This window comes from Triticum urartu, chromosome 5A (genome assembly GCF_056163025.1).
Source record: "Triticum urartu cultivar PI428250 chromosome 5A, HENAU_Tu73, whole genome shotgun sequence".
NCBI classification, from domain to species: Eukaryota; Viridiplantae; Streptophyta; class Magnoliopsida; order Poales; family Poaceae; genus Triticum; species Triticum urartu.
In genome coordinates this window covers 676,352,368-676,372,120 of record NC_141877.1, presented here as the reverse complement: position 1 = coordinate 676,372,120, position 19,753 = coordinate 676,352,368, and the positions used below count along the sequence as shown (strand labels likewise).

The 19,753-nt window shown below is 44.2% G+C and overlaps 1 protein-coding gene and 1 pseudogene across 2 annotated transcripts; one reads left to right on the top strand and one right to left on the bottom strand.

Moving 5' to 3' along the window:
- The first annotated feature begins 12,082 nt into the window (after positions 1–12,082).
- Positions 12,083–15,355, top strand: LOC147974038 (uncharacterized; annotated as a pseudogene). Its single transcript, XR_015603631.1, has 3 exons — positions 12,083–12,091; positions 12,672–13,310; positions 14,742–15,355. The product of XR_015603631.1 is annotated as an uncharacterized LOC147974038 (transcript).
- A 490-nt stretch (positions 15,356–15,845) lies between these two features.
- On the bottom strand, positions 15,846–17,216 carry LOC125534874 (cytochrome P450 87A3-like). The gene is made up of 3 exons (XM_087524881.1): positions 17,125–17,216; positions 16,689–17,013; positions 15,846–15,977 (listed from the first exon to the last, which is right to left on the bottom strand). Exons 1-3 carry the CDS (start codon positions 17,214–17,216, stop codon positions 15,846–15,848), a joined length of 549 nt encoding a protein of 182 aa, XP_087381007.1.
- Positions 17,217–19,753: the final 2,537 nt, after the last annotated feature.

The window sequence follows — 19,753 nt, the reverse complement described above, 5'->3', positions numbered from 1 at the left end:
TATTGCCATCTTTGGTAGGCAATCCAAAAGTGGCTCTCATGATGGTTTCATATGGCAATTTTATTTTCTTTCTAGGAAATTTTTCCATGCCCTTTTTTAATGGAAATTGAAATCTAATATTCCCTTCCTTCATATCAATAATCGCACCAACCGTTCTAAGGAAAGGTCTACCAAGAATAATAGGGCAAGAAGGATTGCAATCTATATCAAGAACAACCAAATCTATGGGCACACAATTCCTATTTGCAACAATAAGAACATCATTAATCCTTCCCATAGGTTTCTTAATAGTAGAATCCGCAAGATGCAAGTTTAGAGAGCAATCATCAAAATTACGGTAATCTAGCAAATCACACAAAGTCTTGGGAATAGTGGAGACACTAGCACCAAAATCACACAAAGCATAAAAATCATGATCTTTAATTTTAATTTTAATAGTTGGTTCCCACTCATCATAGAGTTTTCTAGGGATAGAAACTTTCAACTCAAGTTTTTCTTCATAAGATTGCATCAAGGCATCAACAATATGTTCGGTGAAGGCTTTATGTTGACTATAAGCATGTGGAGAATTTAGCACGGATTGTAACAAGGAAATACAATCAATTAAAGAGCAACTTTCATAATTAAATTCTTGAAATCCAATATAGTGGGTTTAGCAACATCTAGATTTTTATTTCTTTCAATCCCACTTTCATCAAATTCATCATAAAGATCTAAATACTCCGAATTTTTAGAACGCCTTCTAGGTAAAGGAAGATCATATTCAGTTTCATCAAGATTCATATTGCAAAACAAAGATTTAATAGGTGACACATCAATAACTTTTAGATCTTCATCTTGATTTTCATAGGAATTGGAAGAACACGCTTTAATAAAGGCATCTTTGGAAGCACGCATCCTAGTGGTTCTTTCCTTGCACTCATCAATGGAAATTCTCATGGCTTTGAGAGACTCATTGATATAATGCTTAGGAGGAATAGATCTAAGCTTTAAAGAATCAATCTCGAGAGAAATTCTATCAACGTTCCTAGCCAAATTATCAACTTTAAGCAATTTCTCTTGAAGCAAAGCATTAAAATTCTTTTGTGAATTCATAAACTCTTTAACACTATTCTCAAATTCAGAGGGCATCTTATTATAATTTCCATAAGAGTTGTTGTAGGAATTCCCATAATTATTAGAAGGATTACTAGGATATGGCCTAGGATTAAAGTTCCCTCTATAAGCGTTGTTACCAAAATTATTCCTACCAACAAAATTCACATCCATAGATTCATTGTTATTCTCAATCAAAGTAGACAAAGGCATATCATTAGGATCAGAAGAAACACTCTTAGTAGCAAATAATTTCATAAGTTCATCCATCTTTCCACTCAAAACATTGATTTCTTCTATCGCATGCACTTTTTTATTAGAAGATCTTTCAGTATGCCATTGAGAATAATTAACCATAATATTATCTAGGAGTTTAGTAGCATCTCCTAAAGTGATTTCCATAAAAGTGCCTCCCGCGGCCAAATCTAAAAGATTTCTAGAAGCAAAATTCAATCCGGCATAAAAATTTTGTATAATCATCCACAAATTCAAACCATGAGTAGGGCAATTACGTATCATTAATTTCATTCTCTCCCAAGCTTGTGCAACATGTTCATGATCAAGTTGCTTAAAGTTCATAATATCGTTTCTAAGAGAGATGATCTTAGCTGGAGGGAAATACTTAGAGATAAAAGCATCCTTGCACTTGTTTCAAGAATCAATACTATTTTTAGGCAAAGACGAAAACCAAGCTTTAGCACGATCTCTAAGCGAAAAAGGAAATAGCTTCAATTTAACAACACCATTATCGACATCTTTTTTTCTTTTGCATATCACATAAATCAACGAAGCTATTCAGATGAGTAGCGACATCTTCACTAGGAAGGCCGGCGAATTGATCTTTCATAACAAGATTCAACAAAGCAGTATTGATTTCACAAGATTCAGTATTGGCAAGAGGAGCAATCGGAGTGCTAAGGAAATCATTATTATTGGTATTGGTGAAGTCACACAATTTGGTAGTATCTTGAGCCATCGCGACAAACAAGCAAACTAGCACACGAGCAGACAAAAGGCAAGCGGGCAAAAAGAGGCAAATAGAGAGGGAGGATAGAGAGAGAGGGCAAATAAAACGGCAAGGGTGAAGTGGGGGAGAGGAAAACGAGAGGCAAATGGCAAATAATGTAATGCGAGAGATAGGGATTGTGATGGGTACTTGGTATGTTGACTTTTTGCGTAGACTCCCCGGCAACAGCGCCAGAAATCCTTCTTGCTACCTCTTGAGCTCGCGTTGGATTTCCCCGAAGAGGAAGGGATGATGCAGCAGAGTAGTGTAAGTATTTCCCTCAGTTTTTGAGAACCAAGGTATCAATCCAGTAGGAGACCACGCTCAAGTCCCTCGTACCTGCACAAAATGATAGCTACTCGCAACCAACGCGATTAGGGGTTGTCAATCCCTTCACGGTCACTTACGAGAGTGAGATCTGATAGATATAATATTTTTGGTATTTTTGGTATAGAGATGCAAAGTAAAAAGTAAAGGCAAAGTAAAAAAGCAAAGCAAGATTAAAGTGATGGAGATTAATATGATGAGAATAGACCCGGGGGGCATAGGTTTCACTAGTGGCTTCTCTCAAGAGCATAAGTATTCTACGGTGGGTGAACAAATTACTGTTGAGCAATTGACAGAATTGAGCATAGTTATGAGAATATCTAGGCATGATCATGTATATAGGCATCACGTCCGTGACAAGTAGACCGAAACGATTCTGCATCTACTACTATTACTCCACTCGTCGACCGCTATCCAGCATGCTTCTAGAGTATTAAGTTAAAAACAGAGTAACTCCTTAAGCAAGATGACATGATGTAGAGAGATAAATTCATGCAATATGAAATAAACCACATCTTGTTATCCTCGATGGCAACGATACAATACGTGCCTTGCTGCCTGTTCTGTCACTGGGAAAGGACACCGCAAGATCGAACCCAAAGCTAAGCACTTCTCCCATGGAAAGAACTACCAATCTAGTTGGCCAAACCAAACGGATAATTCGAAGAGACTTGCAAAGATAAACAATCATACATAAAAGAATTCATAGAAGATTCAAATATTATTCATAGATAGACTTGATCATAAACCCACAATTCATCGGTCTCAACAAACACACCGCAAAAAGAAGAAGATTACATCGAATAGATCTCCATGAGAGAGGGGGGACTTTGTATTGAGATCCAAAAAGAGAGAAGAAGCCATCTAGCTACTAACTATGGACCTGAAGGTCTGAGGTAAACTACTCACACTTCATCGGAGGGGCTATGATGATGTAGAAGCTCTCCGTGATGACGGCCCTCTCCGGCGGAGCTCCGGAACAGGCCCCAAGATGGGATCTCGTGGATACAGAAAGTTGCGGCGGTGGAATTAGGTTTTTGGCACCTCTTCTGATCGTTTAGGGGTATGTAGATATATATAGGAGGAAGGAGTACGTCGGTGGAGCACCGAGGGGCCCATGAGGCAGGGGGCGCGCCCTAGGGGGGGCTCCCCCCACCCTCGTGACCGCCTCTTTGACTCCTTGGAGTAGGGTCCAAGTCTCCTGGATCACGTTCGGTGAGAAAATCACGTTCCCGAAGGTTTTTATTCCGTTTGGACTCCGTTTGATATTCCGTTTCTTCGAAACACTGAAATAGGCAAAAAACAGCAATTCTGGGCTGGGCCTCCGGTTAATAGGTTAGTCCCAAAAATAATATTAAAGTGGAAAATAAAGCCCAATATAGTCCAAAACAGTTGTTAATATAGCATGGAGCAATCAAAATTATAGATACGCTGGAGACGTATCAATCACCATGATCTTGTGTGTGCGTAGGAAATTTTTGAAATTACTACGTTCCCCAACACCCCCTACCTCGTGGCTTCCCTGTTGGTTGCTTGACATAGGGTCCAGGTCTCCTGGATCATGTTCGTTCTGAAAATCACGTTCCTGAAGGTTTCATTCCATTTGGACTCCGTTTGATATTATTTTTCTGTGAAACTCTGAAATAGGCAAAAACACAGCAATTCTGGGCTGGGCCTCCGGTTAATAGGTTAGTCCCAAAAATAATATAAAAGTGAATAATAAAGCCCAATAATGTCCAAAACATAAGATAATATAGCATGGAGCAATCAAAAATTATAGATACATTGGAGACGTATCACTCCTCGTCATGTCCGTGATCAAATCCGAGACTCCGAACTACCTTCGGTACATCAAAACACATAAACTTGTAATACCGATCGTCACCGAATGTTAAGCGTGCAGACCCTACGGGTTTGAGAACTATGTAGACATGACCGAGACATGTCTCCGGACAATAACCAATAGCGGAACCTGGATGCTCGTATTGGTTCCTACATATTCTAGGAAGATCTTTATCGGTCAAACCGCATAACGATATACGTTGTTCCCTTTGTCATCGGTATGTTACTTGTCCGAGATTCGATCGTCGGTATCTCAATACCTAGTTCAATCTCATTATTGGCAAGTCTCTTTTACTCGTTCTGTAATGCTACATCCCGTAACTAACTCATTAGCTACATTGCTTGCAAGGCTTATAGTGATGTACATTACCGAGGGGGCCCAAAGATATCTCTCTGACAATCGGAGTGACAAATCCTAATCTTGATCCATGCCAACTCAACAAACACCATCGGAGACACCTGTAGAGCACCTTTATAATCACGCAGTTACGTTGTGACGTTTGGTGGCACACAAAGTGTTCCTCCGGTATTCAGTTGCATGATCTCATAGTCATAGGAACATGTATAGTTATGGAGAAAGCAATAGCAACAAACTAAATGATCATCGTGCTAAGCTAACGGATGGGTCAAGTCAATCACATCATTCTCTAATGATGTGATCCCGTTAGTCAAATGACAACTCATGTCTATGGTTAGGAAACATAACCATCATTGATTCAACGAGCTAGTCAAGTAGAGGCAAACTAGTGATACTCTGTTTGTCTATGTATTCACACATGTATTAAGTTTACGGTTAATACAATTCTAGCATGAATAATAAACATTTATCATGATATAAGGAAATATAAATAACAACTTTATTATTGCCTCTAGGGCATATTTCCTTCATTTAACGCCAACTCTCGTTGTCTGCCTATGAATTATTTTAACCCTCTCTTTCAACTGTTGATATCTCTATCCACAAGAGAAATGTGGTAATGCCTCTGCTCCCCCCTCTTTTAATGCCACCTCTCCGTGTCCCCCTGCAAATTCTTGTAACCCTCTCTCTTAACAGTCGACATCTCTGTCCACAAGAGAAATGTTCTAATGCTTCTGCTTCTCCCTCTTTTAACACCCACTCTGTGTACGCCTATGAAATGTTATACTTACCCTGTATTTCAATGGCCGGTATCTCTATCCACAAGAGAAATGTCATAACACCTTTGCTTCCCCCTCTTTTAACGCACGCTCTCCGTGTCCGCCTGCGGATTGTCGTAACCCTCTCTCTTTAACAGTCGATCTTTGTCTCCACAAGAGAAATGTTGAAACCCTTCCGACTCCCTTTTTACGCATGCTTTTTGTCTCTGCCTGTGGATTTTTGCAATCCTCTCTTTTAACGATCGATCTTTGTGTCGACAAGTGAAATGTTGTAACGTTCCTGTTTCCCCCTCTTTAATGCCCACTCTATGCCTACCTCCGAATTGTTGCAACCCTCTTTTAAATTGGACAATATTTATGTCCGCATGTGAATTGGTGTAACCTTCTCTTTTTAATAGTCAATATTTGTGTCCACAAGAGAAATGTTGTAACACTTCTACTTGGCCCACTTTTAATGCCCACTCTTTGTGTCCGTCTGTGAACTGTTGTAACCCTCTCTTTTCACGGTCAATATCTACATCCACAAGCGAAATGTTGAAAACCTCCCACCTCCCCTCTTTTAACACACGTTGTTCGCCTACTAATTGTTGTAGCACTCTCTTCTACTAGTCGATCTCTGTATCCACAGAGAAATGTTTTAATGCCCTGTGAATTGTTGTAACCCTATCCTTTAATGGTCGATATCTTTGTCCACAAGCAAAAGTTTGTAACACTTCTGCTTCCCCCTCTATCTATGGCCACTCTCTGTGTTCGCATTTGAACTATTGTAACCCTCTCTTTTAATGGCCAATATCTGTGTCCACAAGCGAAATGTTGAAACCCTTCCACTCCACCTCTCTTTTAATGATCACCTTTTGTGTCCACCTGCAGATTGTTGTAACCCTCTCTTTTGACGGTCGATCTCTATGTCTACAAACAGAATGTTGTAACGCTTACGCTTCCCACTTTTTTAACACCCAGGCCCACTCTCTGTGTCTATCTGTGAATTGTTATAACCCTCTCTTTTGGTGGATGATATATGTGTCTGCTTGCAGAATTTTGTAACCCTCTCTTTTAGTGGTTGATATCTGTGTCCACAAGCAAAGTGTTGTAACCCTCTCTTTTAACGGTCATAAGTGTCCACAAGCGAAATGTTGTAATGCTTCTGCTTCCCCAACTTTTAATACGCACTCCCCGTGTCCTCCTATGAATTGTTGTAACCATCTATTTTATCAATCGATATATGCGTCCACAAGCGAAATATTAAAACCCTTCCTCTTGTTCCCCTTGTAGATGAGTTCGTAATTAGGGTTCTTAGAGTACTTTGAGTAATGGTTAGGGCAATGCTAGATTTGATTGTTCACACTGGATTGGATTGGATTCGATCAGATTCGATTGGAATCTATTACATTTTGGTTGAATCAGAGCAATGCAGATGTTGGTACTGCGTAGATGAGAATGTTGCTGCCTTAGTCATGCCAGATTAATGCATTTGTTGCTATTCTTGCCACATTGATACTGCCTAGGGTACTCATGGTAGATTGGCCTGTTCATGTCACATTGATACTGGCTACAATGCTACTGCATAGTGTGTTCTTACTATTTTGGTGGTGTTCTTTGTGCATGTTGCTAGATTGATGTGTGTGTGCATGATCATTAGGTGTTACGTGATTGCATGATCAGCGTAGGACAATGCATGTGCATGCTAGTAGGACAGACAAACCTGAATGCCAAAATTAGTAGCATGACAAATTTGAGCATGTGCATTTGACAGCTGTTATGATCTGATGGTAGCACTGATCATTGACATTTGCACTTGTGAAGTGTTGTGATCTGATCATAGCACCACTCAAATGTAACTGCCACTAATCAACAACAATTGCAAATGATCAATGCCAATCATCATCACTACTTTGCTAACTGTTGCCTACTTAACTAACAGGACAATGAAGACAGAGTAGGATGCAGGCGGAGGAGCACATGTCGTTGTCAACACTAAGGCTGCCGAGGACCTCATCCCCACAAATTGCTAACTGGGGAGGGAGGAGGTTCCGGGCAGGGTGGCCACCATGAGCTCGCCGGGCACTAGCAGGAGGCCGAGGATAGGCCATGAGGAGGGTGCACGAGTGCCGATCAGGTTCTACGTGCAGATCAAGGACCAAGAGGACATCGCCATGCTGGTCAACCCGGCTGCCTTTAGGCCGAGGATGAAGCAATGGATGGTCGACAACCCTCCTCGCGTCGTCAGCCTCTTTGCCAACAAGTTGTGCGAGTTTCGGGTCAAGCTAAAGATCTTCAAGGGGCACATGGTGCTTGGGCGAGGCTGGGACCACGACACGGGATCGTCCCCTATGACCTGCTCGTCCTTCAGCTCTCCGGGCTGGACTTGAAGGTGCAGATCTACAACGCCAACACCTCCAACATCTACAGGGTCCAGTGCTCGAAGCATAGCTGCGTCGGCGACATCTGTCATGCCCTCTTGGTTCTCTTTGTCTAGATCGTCTGAAGTATGAACTAGGTTAGGTCTGAACTGAATTTTGATCGTCTCTTTTGTTGCTAAACTTGTCTACATTTTTCCGAGGGCTTAGAAACCTGGGTTCCAGCAGGGGCATGGGATGCCCCGCCGTTTTAAACTTAAGTGTAGTAGTATATTCTGATCTGCCTGTTCTTGCTATGTTGCTCTTGCTATTATTGTTGTTATTGTGTGATCTGACTGTGTGTTGTCGGCTATAAAGTGCTACAAAAGGGGTGGTAAGGCCACCACATTTGAAAGAGGTGAGCAGAACATCTACTTGCACGCAGCCAAACAGTTGTGTTTTGCATCTGCTCACCCCTGAAGCATAAATGCAGGCAGCCAAACGACAGGTCACCATCTAGGTCTTGATGCAATGCAGACAACCAATCAACATGCAGATGTTATTTTTTTGCCTGCATTAGCTCAACCAGGTTTAGATGGGTCTAAGTATGCAAAGTGTAAAAAAAAATGCAGGTAACCAAACGTGTCCTTAAATTTGGGGATGAACACATACCGTGCACGCCCACGCACACATAACGTGCATGCACACAAAACAAGAAACACAAAAGCACAAAAACCGCACACATACATATGCCGAGGAACACACGACAGCCACACATACAGGACACACACGCGTACACTTCAAACCACTGGCGACCAGGGATGAGGTGGCGGCCTCTCTACTCTAGGCCCAGTGTGCTGGTGTCTAAAAAAAAGAAAACTCTTTACATTGCCTGATTGATTTAGCGTTTTCATAAGGCTAGGGGAGTAATTTAGATATAATATAGCGCATTTCAAGAAAATTTTGTTTATGTGGCATATAGTTAATAAGGCGAGAGGTGTTTAAAATAACATAATATATTACTGTAACATAGCGCTTCCCGAAAAAGGATGAGTCTACAAGCTAATAAATGAAGTCATCTATGACACTGGTACTATATTACTTTACACTATGAAGGTAGTAACTTTGACTAGTGTCATATGCATGACATTAGCAGCGGCGGCGCCGGGGTCTTCGTGGGTATTCCCCGGAATACCCAAGATTTAGGCCCAAAAAATGAATATAGCAACCAAACATGCATCAACTAATTAAGGTAGCTAGTCGATTAGCAACTAGCTAATGCTCTCGATCTACACCCCGAAGATGGCTGCCCGCTTCAGCTAAGTTACTCCTGCGGCATGAATTATTTCACCAAAACGGACGGATTTCTGATTTCTGGACAACCGAGAGAGAGAGAGAGATGCATGCATGCATGCATGCAGCAGCAGCATGGTTGAATTCCAACGCAACAACGCGTGATACAGTAAAGTGATAAGTTCCACCTACTGCACAGCGGTACGTTTTCCGTTTTCCGTTTCCCGTGTTGAGTGAATCCAAAAACTGTACGTATAAGAGAGTAAGCGAGAAGAGCACAACCCGTGCATGGTGCTAGGCAAAGACCTTGTTTGTCTGAGTGCCCGACGAAATGCAGTCCACAAAGACGTCCACACTCGGCAAATACGAAATGCACTCCGCAAAGATGCCGACACTCGCAAATACGAATGGTCGTGTGCATCACTTGATGGAGAGGCCGGGATGGTCCTCCATTAAAAATCCGAATTTTCCTGTTGTAAGGAAATAAAGTGCATTTTATTTTATTGGTTTTTATACATGTACATCATTTATCGAAGCAACAATAACAAATAAGATGCGTGTGCAGAGAGCTCCCAAAATATGTATATCTAGGTCATATGCTTTTGAAAAATCGACGACCAAACCAGGCATGTTAATGTTTACCACATAGTCAACGATTACCGACGGAGCCTAATTAGACAACATGTCCAACCATTTCACCACGCTAAGAGCATCTTCAACAGCCGCGCTTCGCGGCGCGCATAAAAAACTAGTTTGCCGCGCGCCGTTCGTCTGGTTTTGCACGACCGCCGGCGCTGCCTCCAATAGCCGCGCTAAAATGCAGCGCGTAAAAAAATGCAGCGCGCGAGACTCGTCGGGGCATTGTATATATGGCATTTTTGACACAAAATAAATTTGAAACATTCAAAATGCAATGAACATGACATATAAAATTTCACACAAACAAGTTGATGAATAAAAGTTCATGCCCACAAACTCAAAATCATGCCCACAAGTTCATCCAACCAAGTTCAAAATACAAACCAAGTTCAAGACACAAATGAAAGACACATCAATCCTCATCCTCGTCTTCGTCCTCATCTTCAGAAGACGATTCTTCCGTCTCCGAAGATGAATCTTCCTCCCTCTCCTCATCGCGCACCGCATCACGTGAAGCTCCGACGGTGTTGGCAAAATCTTCAACGGCATCTTCATGGGAATGTGTGTGAGGAGGCACATCGAAAGACATTCCGCCCATGGCGGCCGGAGGTGCACCTATGCCTCCCATGAGAAAAGCAAAACTCATGCCTCCCATGGCGGCCATAGCGTCGGGGGGTGCTCCAAAGCCACCATGCCTCCCATGGCACCTAAACCACCCACGGTACCTCCGAAGCCACCCATGCCACCCATGGCGTCGAGGCCACCGCCACCCATTGCACGAACCATCGCTCTTTTTTGGATCAAGACTTCTTTACGAGAAAGATTGACAAAGTCCTTTTGCGCCTCATTGAGGATAGATGTGTCCAAGAAGAACAAGTGCTTCTCCCATTCCAACAATCTTGTTCGCTCCTCATTGCTCACCTCCCTCTTCTCCAAAGCCACATTCCTCTCCTCGGCCGCCACCCTCCTCTCCTCGGCCGCCAACCTCCTCTCCTCGGTCGCGGCATCTTGGGCCCTTGCCATTTTCTTCACCTCGTTGGCTTCTTTTCTTGCCTTCACTATAGCTTCCATAGCATTTTTGAGCTCATCATCTCCTTTCCTCTTCTTCTTTTCGGTTTTGTCTTTCTTGCACCCATCCGGTCGCTTTGGCTTCGAGTATAAAACCGAGTTGGGTGTGGGGCTTCTCTTGCCGTCATCACTTGATGCATCATCCTCCTCATCATCATCATCCAACTCAATTGTTCGCTTGCGTTTGTTGCTCAAATGCAAATCATCCAAATCTTCACGCTTCTTCCATTTCTCATCATCCTTCAACACGTTATAGCAACGGGGCAAGGTAAAGACCCTTCCTTTCTTGATCTTCCCCTTCTTGGTTTTCCTCTCCTCTTCTTTGAACGAGTTTTGCGCAATGTTGTACTACATGAAAACAAAGCAAGTTAGCACCAACAACAAGTATGATGAACATGTATGAAATGCCACTTACTCCATCGTCCTCATTTGTGCCACTTGGGTTCAACTTGTCAACCGCCTTTTGACAAGCCGCCCACCTTTGACAATCCGAGTTGATTGTCGACCATCAGGACCGAAGTGATCTCTCGGAGCGGTCAATTCCACTCACGTTGTGAACATCAAAGTGTTCTTTCATCCGCCCCCAATAAGCATCTCTACTTTGATCACCTCCAACGAATGGATCCCTCGACACTTGCAACCAAGTATTGCATAGTAAGATGTCATCGGCGTTGGTGTAATTGCCCGCTCTTCCTTTCGGTGCGTCGACAATGCCCTCACCCTCCTCGTCCACCTCGAACTCATGGTCTTCGGAATGCATGTCATTGGTTTGAGACCAATGCGAATTGTTGGAGCCAACACCCATAGTTGACATGTATGCATCATCATTGAGACTACAAAGTTTTTTGAACAATGCAAATAAGCTATCTATATGAATGCATTGAAAAAATAACAAAAAAAGAAAAGTTGGAATTTTTTTTACCTTGGGGGCATTTCGTTGGACATGGTGTGCGCGTCGGCCGCTGGCTCAATGAGTGAGCTCGCCGGCGCTTCGGTAGCCGCCGCGCCCGTCACACGCCCTACAAGCTTCTTCCTCCTCGCCTTCGAGGTGCCGGAGCCGTCCGCCGCCTTGTTCTTCTTCGCCGATGTCTTGCCCTTCTTTGGCCGCGCCGCATTGGGGAGCTTCGAGGAGGGGGCGGCGGCTCGGGCCGGCGCCGGCGCGACGACACCCGCCACCGAGCTCATCCACGACGGCATGAAGAGGACGCGCGCGAGGCCGATGGTCGGAGGAGCTCCGGCGGAGGCAAGGCCGCCACCCGGGTTAGGGTTTGCGGCGGCGGCGGCGGTGGAGGGGTCGCGGCTATAGGATGGGGTGAGCGGGGTGCTAGCGCGTGCGTCCATGGGTGCAGTTCACCGGCGCCGGCACGCGCGGGGCATAGGAGGCGGAGAATAGAGAGTGCGGCGCGAGCGCTCGAGTGTGCGGCGCGCGGAAGCGGGCGCCCCAAATACACCTCGCGAGATAGCGAATCCGACCGCGCGCCCAACTCCTTATACTGCGCGCGCAGTTATTGCGCGTCCGCTGGAGCCACCCGCCGGGTTGCGCGTGCTAAAATGGGTAAATTTGCGGCGCGGTGCTTGTTTAGCGCGGCTGTTGGAAATGCTCTAAGAGCCTAATCATGATGAAACTGGCATGTTTTTCTCTTCCTTTTCCTCACAATGAGTAGTTCCAAAATAAACTCAAAACTCAAAACCTAATCAACAATTCAGTTTATAGTTGGCCTATTTATTGCAATACCCATGCATCATCTGCGGCAGCTGAAGGATTGTGAATAGGCAAGTTTTAACTACGCGTGATATAACTAAAATCTGCAAGAATTCCCAAGCGGTACCATCAACCAAGTATAGACATTTTACTACTTCCTTCGTCTAAAAAAATATGTCCCTCGAATGAATGTATCTAGGAAAGGGAGTATCGAATACCTGTATAGCGGTGGAATCTACAACCCCCCTTCTCCCCTCCCCCGCCGCTACCCGCGAAGGCGTCGGGGAGGGCTTCAGATCGCCACCGCCGCACCCCCTCTCCTCCTCCTTCGCCTCGGTCGTCGCCGGCGGCGGCGGGGCCTCTTCGTCCCCCGCACGTGGAGTTAGTCGCGGGTCAGATCTCGCGGCAGGGCGTGGCAGCGCGACGCCGCTCTTGAGCAGGCCGGCGATGGTGGCGTGGCGCCGAGCGGCGGGCAGCATGGTGGTGGTGCGGGCCGGTGGTGGCGTTGGCGGCGGTGCTTCCGGCATCGCGGGTCACGGTTGACCGGGTCGCGGGCGGCCCTCTCGCCGTGGTTCTCTGGTGGGGGCGGCGCGGCAGCGGAGGTGGTGGGCTGCTCCCACCCAGTCGGGCCCTCGCGGCTGGGCAGCGGCGCTCGGCTCGGGCGGATCCCCCTGGTGACGTCTCTAGGCGGCGGCGAAAGCTCGGCCATCCTTCCTCTCCGGCTTATGGCGGTGGCCGATGCCCCATGGTGTCCTGGGCCTTCAACGTGCGGGCGGAACTCAGTTTCAGGGTGGAGCTGGAGCCGGCACAGGCGTCGGTCGTGGTCATGGGCTACTTCTCCAGCTTCCCCTTCCCCCGAAAAAAGGTTTGGAAGACATAGATTAATGATTTTGGTTTCTGAACATAGTTACCAATTCGAGCAAGGTACACACACCTAGCTAGGTTGTAGATAATAGTGGAAATCTTTTTTCCGAAAAGGATGGTATCCCCCGGGTTATGCATCACACGATGCACACAGCCATAGATAATAGTGGAAATCTAGCAGATGTTGGGACGATACCTGCACATTCCATGCAAGCTTTATTCATTTGCAAAAGTGAATCGCAGAGAGCCAGTGAAGAAACATTGATATTCTCGCAAAAAAATACATTCTTCTAATAGACTATCATAAAGTTGTTCACAAAGGCTCGGAGTAATACTACTGCCGCTAGTTTATCTACTCCCTATAATATTACTACTAACTACTCCCTTCCTCTATTTCAGACTGCTTTGGTCTAAAAGTTTATTTACATATGCCCTATGTGATTTGGTTCAAGTGGCCGTGCAGTCAGAATGCTACTAAAAGAAAAGAAAAAGACTATCGATAATTTTAAAATGTCTTATAAGTTTCCAAGCACCTCTTCATATAATTTGCGGTTTGATATGTCTTATAATTCTCCATGGACCTCGTGCAAGGTGTGGAAGTTTGCCTTGCACGCATCTATTTGCAATTTGCGATTTATGACCGGTCATGGATAGGTTCCCCTGGGCACATCAGAAACAACTCTAGGGATGGCTTATAAAGCAATTACAACTTGGAGTAAAATGAAACAACTCTAACTGAATTTGGAGACAGCAGGAAAACCTTCTTCGGGACGAACCTTTCCATACCCAAATTCTTTAAATTAATACTAACTAGGGGCAATCGACTCTTGGCGATGTCAAATTTGGTCTCCTCTGTCGCTGGTATGTGGCGCCACACATGAAAATATATGCGAACGATTACACATAATTCGCACATGAAAAATACTTGAATGCAAACAGAAAAATAGGTAGATAAACATTACTACTTTAACAACAACTAGCATCACATAAGCTGATGTCGCTCATAACTTATCATTACTTTTCCTTTAGGCTCTTGGTTCATCTTGCTCCCATCAGCCTTAGGGAATGAAGATATTAGCTTGAGCTCAAAATTTCTTAACAAATGGCTCCATATCACCTTAATTTGTAGGTATGCCAAGGCCATGCCAGGGCAAACATGCCTTCCACCACCAAATGTTGTGAAAGAGTACTTGCCACCAACTTTGTCCTCCTCTCTTCCAGGGCCAAACCAATCCGGGTCATACAAATGAGGGTCACTGTAAATGTGTGTTAGCTTATTGTTGAGTGCAGTAGGGACTAGAATGTTATGCCCCCTAGGTATGTCATATTCCTCGCCTTCCTTGGTATGCACCCTGAATTTCGTATGTGCCTTGCAAACTAAAACTGGTGCTGATGTGTGCATTCTAATTGCCTCCTTGATGCATCTATGCAGGGTATCCATCTCCGACAAGGCTTCGTAGCCTATTTGGTTCTTGTACATGCTAATGATATGTTTTTGCTCCTCCATGGAGCTATTAAGAACTTGGTGTTGCTCAACATGCAAGCTCCGGTCCATGTACTAGTGCTAGTGCTTGAGATGTGTCCGGCAACGACAAGGCCCATGATCATGCCAGAAATTTCTGCTTCGGTTGTAAAGCGACCGTCTTTATACTTGGAATTCATCAACCTCTGCAGTGTATCCTCCTCGACTCGGCCGGAGCTTCTACGTGACCTGATGGTTGCAGTGAATCTTTCTTTCAGCCTGATGTGTGCCTAGTCTCGTCGGCGGTTTCTCGGGGTTGGAGTATATGGGAACAAGAAACTGAGAAAGTTCAATCCGTTTGCAAGGTCATGGAATAATGAGTATCCTTCTTCCAGCATCATGTCTCGAACCTCATATCCAAGTAGGCACCGACTTGAGATAAACATGAGCACCTGCTCGAGTTCATGTTTAAGGTCAACTATGCCATCTTGTCCCCACTTTGCAAAGTAGGCCTGTACAGTAGTATAAGAAAGCCGTCAGCCAAGTGCAGCCCACATGCATGGTATCACTACTTTTTTCATCTACATCTGCTAACCAAAAACTAATGACAAATGTTGAAACCAGGTCCAACACATACGCCATCTTGCTAATCTAATATGTTATTTTGGTTTATTAGACTTGTGATTTGTGGGCTGATTTGACCAGGTACACTCGATTCTTTTGCTCTCATGATCTTCCCATAAAAGATATTTACGTTAAATTATATATCATCGTTGCTAATTGCTATCATATAGCATGAACTTTTTTCATCTACATCTGCTAACCAAAAACTAATGCATTATACTCCCTCCGACCCAAAGTAAGTGCCGCTGATTTAGTATAAATTTATACAGCACTTATTTTGAGACGGAATGAGTATATAGTAGTACTACCATGAAATTAACACAACGAACCTCGAGGGCATGGACAACGTCTGGGTTGTCATGGAGTGACTTGAATGCTACAGCGATGACTCCTGATAGCGTGAAGACGCTGCCGAACAACAACGCTGAGACAATATCAACAGCCAAATTCTCACTTAGTGATGTCTCTTTCAGCCCGCAGCTCTTCGATAATTATGTCAAGGAGGTCGCCATGTTTATTCCTTGGTGCACTTAACCTCTCTGCCAACGTGTCCCGGACTGTCTTCTGCACAATTTTCCTTGCCTGCACGCGCAAAGCATATCAACTGTTAATTACCTTTAGGGGCAGTTTAATCCACGTTTGTCAATCAAAACCAAAACTCAAAATATATATCCGCCCTCTAATTTATGGTGAAGGGACAATGGCCCCGGCCCTTGATCTTGGAAAAAAGGAAGGGGGGAAATGAGAATGTTAAAATTCAGATGTCAGATTTTTAAACATCGCAAATCGAACATTTTCTATGACAAATTATGTTGTTACGGCATGAGAATTCCTTTCGGCGAGCATGGCAAATCCTAGCAAAAACTGAACATGGCAAGAATTTGGCATGCTTGCTGAAGGGAATCGCCATGCCACGACCATGTAATTTGCCATGACATGATTGAAAATCTGACATAAGATTTTTAGCGAAATCCAAAAATTAATTTGTGCATGTATGTACCTGCATGCATCGGTAAAATGATGTCCCGGGAAAATATATCGGAAAGGATAAGAGCTCTGTGAAAAGCACATCAAACGTGCTCCGCAGTTGTCCCGACTTGGTGGAATCAAAACCAAGGCACTTCTTCATCACCAGCTCAAACAGAAGCTGCAACGACGACAGTATCTAGCTAGCATTAACTTGCTCTCATACAAGGTATGTAGATGCAGGATCGAGCAACTTATAAAATTTCGTGCAAGTAGGGCAGGAAGAAGAAATGGGATGGTAACCAAGGCATGTGTGTGTGCACTTACGTCGGGCGCACCGCTGCGCACATCGACGCTCGGCTTGGTGGCCCATGCGGCAAGGCGCTCTCTCACAGCGGCCTCCATCTCAGGAAGGAGCACATCTTTGAGAGTCTGGATACCCAACAGCGTGTGGGCGCATCTTCGGATGAACTTGTGGGTTTTGCCATGGAAGGCTTCCAGGCTCTTCTCCCCGAATATTTTTGCCAGTGCCCGGGGGAACCAAATACGGAACAATGTGTCTTCCTGCTGGAGGATAAACCGATTCATCTCCGGGTTGGTTGAAATAACCACACGCTGCCCCAGCAAGCTTGTCTTGAAAATCGGGCCGTACCTGAGCAAGCAGTAACCACAGAGTTACTTGTTTTCGAGCATATGATTTCTTGCAATGAAAAAACATGACAAGCAATAGTATAACATGGATCGATCTCCATTCAAGCGGTACCTTTTCATCCTTAGTTTGTAGAAGTCAGGGATGTCTAGGGAAGGGCTTGCCTTTAAGAAGTCCAAGGTCTCACCAATCACAGGGAATCCCATGGAGCCAGGAGGAAGAACCCCGTTGCAAACCGGGTTAATCCATTTGTATACCCACTGTACAAGCCATCCAATCACAAGTGTAACTCCACACAAAGCTATGTATTGAGGAACAAAAATGCCCATATCTCAAAGTGCAACTACTGTGATTGTAGAGGTCTTTGGATGCTTATATATGCAATCTAGCATTATGATTATTAGAGTTGTAGTTAATTAGTTGTCTGTGGATTGTAGAGGTCTTTGGATGCTTTTATATACAGGCTGGGATTGAGGAAATGAGAGTTTGTAGTCAATTAGTTAATTAGTTGTCTGCGGATTGTAGAGGTCTTATGATGATTCTTAAGTGGCTTTTGACTTCTACTTCTTTGGTCTAGCTGGCTGGCATCCACGAAGTCGCTTCGCACGGGGCAGATAATTTAAGTGGAGCACATAGAGTAAACCACACCATGGCAAACATCATCAAGTTAATTAGTATCCGTAAGAATCTTCCGGATATTTTTCTTTTATATGGTACTTTTGTATAGCTGTTAGTGTCTTTATCCTAGGGATATGTAATCAGATTTTCTGCTTTAGTTTACTAGGATGTGGGTTCCATTAGGAGGACATGAAGGTGCTGCCTATCACAGCCGCAAAAAAATTATCAAAATAAGCATCGGTGCCAATTTGCAACGACGGCATGGCTAATTGTTAGCCCTAACATATTGCCCCACATACCACCGGCTCAGATGTCAACATGAACCTCTAGTGGTTGCCTGAAAATAACCTATATAGGAGGCGGCTGCTCCATTAGAAAAACCAAGATAACGAGAGGATATAGAAGGAAAGGAAAAGGAAAAGACAGATATCTACCTACCGAGCTTGCGGAGGAGAGGGATGAAAGATATAGGGAAGGAGGAGAGTGTAAGAACGAAGTATGTCTATGGGGAGGGGGTGAATGGGAGATTTAAATTTTTTTTGAAAACTTCAAATCTCTCATAACACAGCAGCAGATAAACAGTAAACAGAGAGTGAATATTAACTAGCGAGTGAGAACCGAGGCATGCATCAAAAGCAAACACTTAACCGAAACTTAACATGCATCATGTAGTCAAATGTAAATTGAGTCTAGAGGTAACCGGTGATGCTCGATGGCGACAGACAATTTGGTAGGCCAGTTCGCCCTTCTGCAAAAGGACTATGTCTAGTTGAAGGTGTTCATGATTGAACAAGATAAACTCTCTTCGTCCTATTCTCCTCGACAACTGATTCATCAATCAATGTCGATCACTCATGATCTCTGAATGTTTACAGACTTCTTCGTGAACCACAATTACTCTTGGTCACTGAAGAATTTGACACCTAACCATCTAGAGAGTTCGCAACTCTCAAGAGTAATAGGTGAAGCGTACTAGACATAGATTCTAGTGATGCTATACCACTATCTAATTTTTTTGGGCTCTGGGTTTTTCTCTCGGTGGATTTTAAACTCAAATCACTCAGGTGAGATGGTGCTCACTCAATCTTCTCAGAATCACACAGAGCAACCAACTGTGCATGTTGGATGGGGTGGGCTATTTATAGTCGCGGTCTTTCCGATGGGAAAAGAATTTTGGACATGACCACTAAGCCAATCTCCAACCGACACATATCTAACTGTCGGATTTTTTTAGCACAACGATAACATTTCTTGCAGAGCAAGTAATGCTAACTCCTTGGTCCGAATCAAATCTCTCGTAGTGAAGAAGAACTCTGTATTTTGCTGACAAGTATTTATTTGGAACACAAAGAGATATCTCTCATCTCACATAGGATTCGGGTTTAGCATCAGATGCTATACCCCTCAATAATACGGTGGTCCTATGACTCAAGAAAGAGAAAGATGAACTATGAAACAGATACTACGTCTTCGCTTCGTCTTCAAAACTTCCCGGCTGCAATCAATTTCTTTGGATAGGCACCGAACCAATTGCTTCACGTAAACAATTTTGGGGTTCACTTTTGACATACATAATCTTTGGTGATAATCTTTGCTGCCTGGCAGGAGATTATCTTTGGAGTTTGTACTGAACTCCTGATGACTTTAGGGACTTGTTACTCTCTGTGCACTAGCAAACACATTAGTCCATCACTGTTTATGACAACAATCTCCAAAACATAAGGAGGCAATTATTGCTCCAATAGAGACGTAGCAAACTACCGAGCTCAATAGATCGTACTCCATCGGGATTTGCTTCATGAGTGGGGGGCATCTTTGGTAGACCACAATAATAGAATTTTATATTTAGGTCCAAAAATGAGAAAATGAATATGGATCATTGGACGGTGAAAGGAAAAACAAAATCCCCCTCGCCCCCAGCTAGCTCCCACGAGCGATGGGCCGGGAGGGGGGTGTACCCACCGGCGATCTCGTCCCCTCCCGTTGCTACTAAACCCGATAAGTGATGGCTACGCAGGGGTAGCCTCTCCTCACCGTTTGGTGGGCAGTGGCGTGGGACGCTGCCCCTAAGTAGTGCTGCAGCGAAAGGGTGGGAGCATTTGTGGCGTCGGTAGCGGTGGGTAGC

Coding starts and splice junctions, on each gene's coding strand:
- LOC125534874 (XM_087524881.1), bottom strand. CDS start 17,216: ATGGGATTCCCTGTGATTGGTGAGACCTTGGACTTCTTAAAGGCAAGC. Junction 17,014..17,124: donor TACAAACTAAGGATGAAAAG/GTACCGCTTGAA, acceptor CTGCTTGCTCAG/GTACGGCCCGATTTTCAAGA. Junction 15,978..16,688: donor TGCGCAGCGGTGCGCCCGAC/GTAAGTGCACAC, acceptor TTGCGCGTGCAG/GCAAGGAAAATTGTGCAGAA.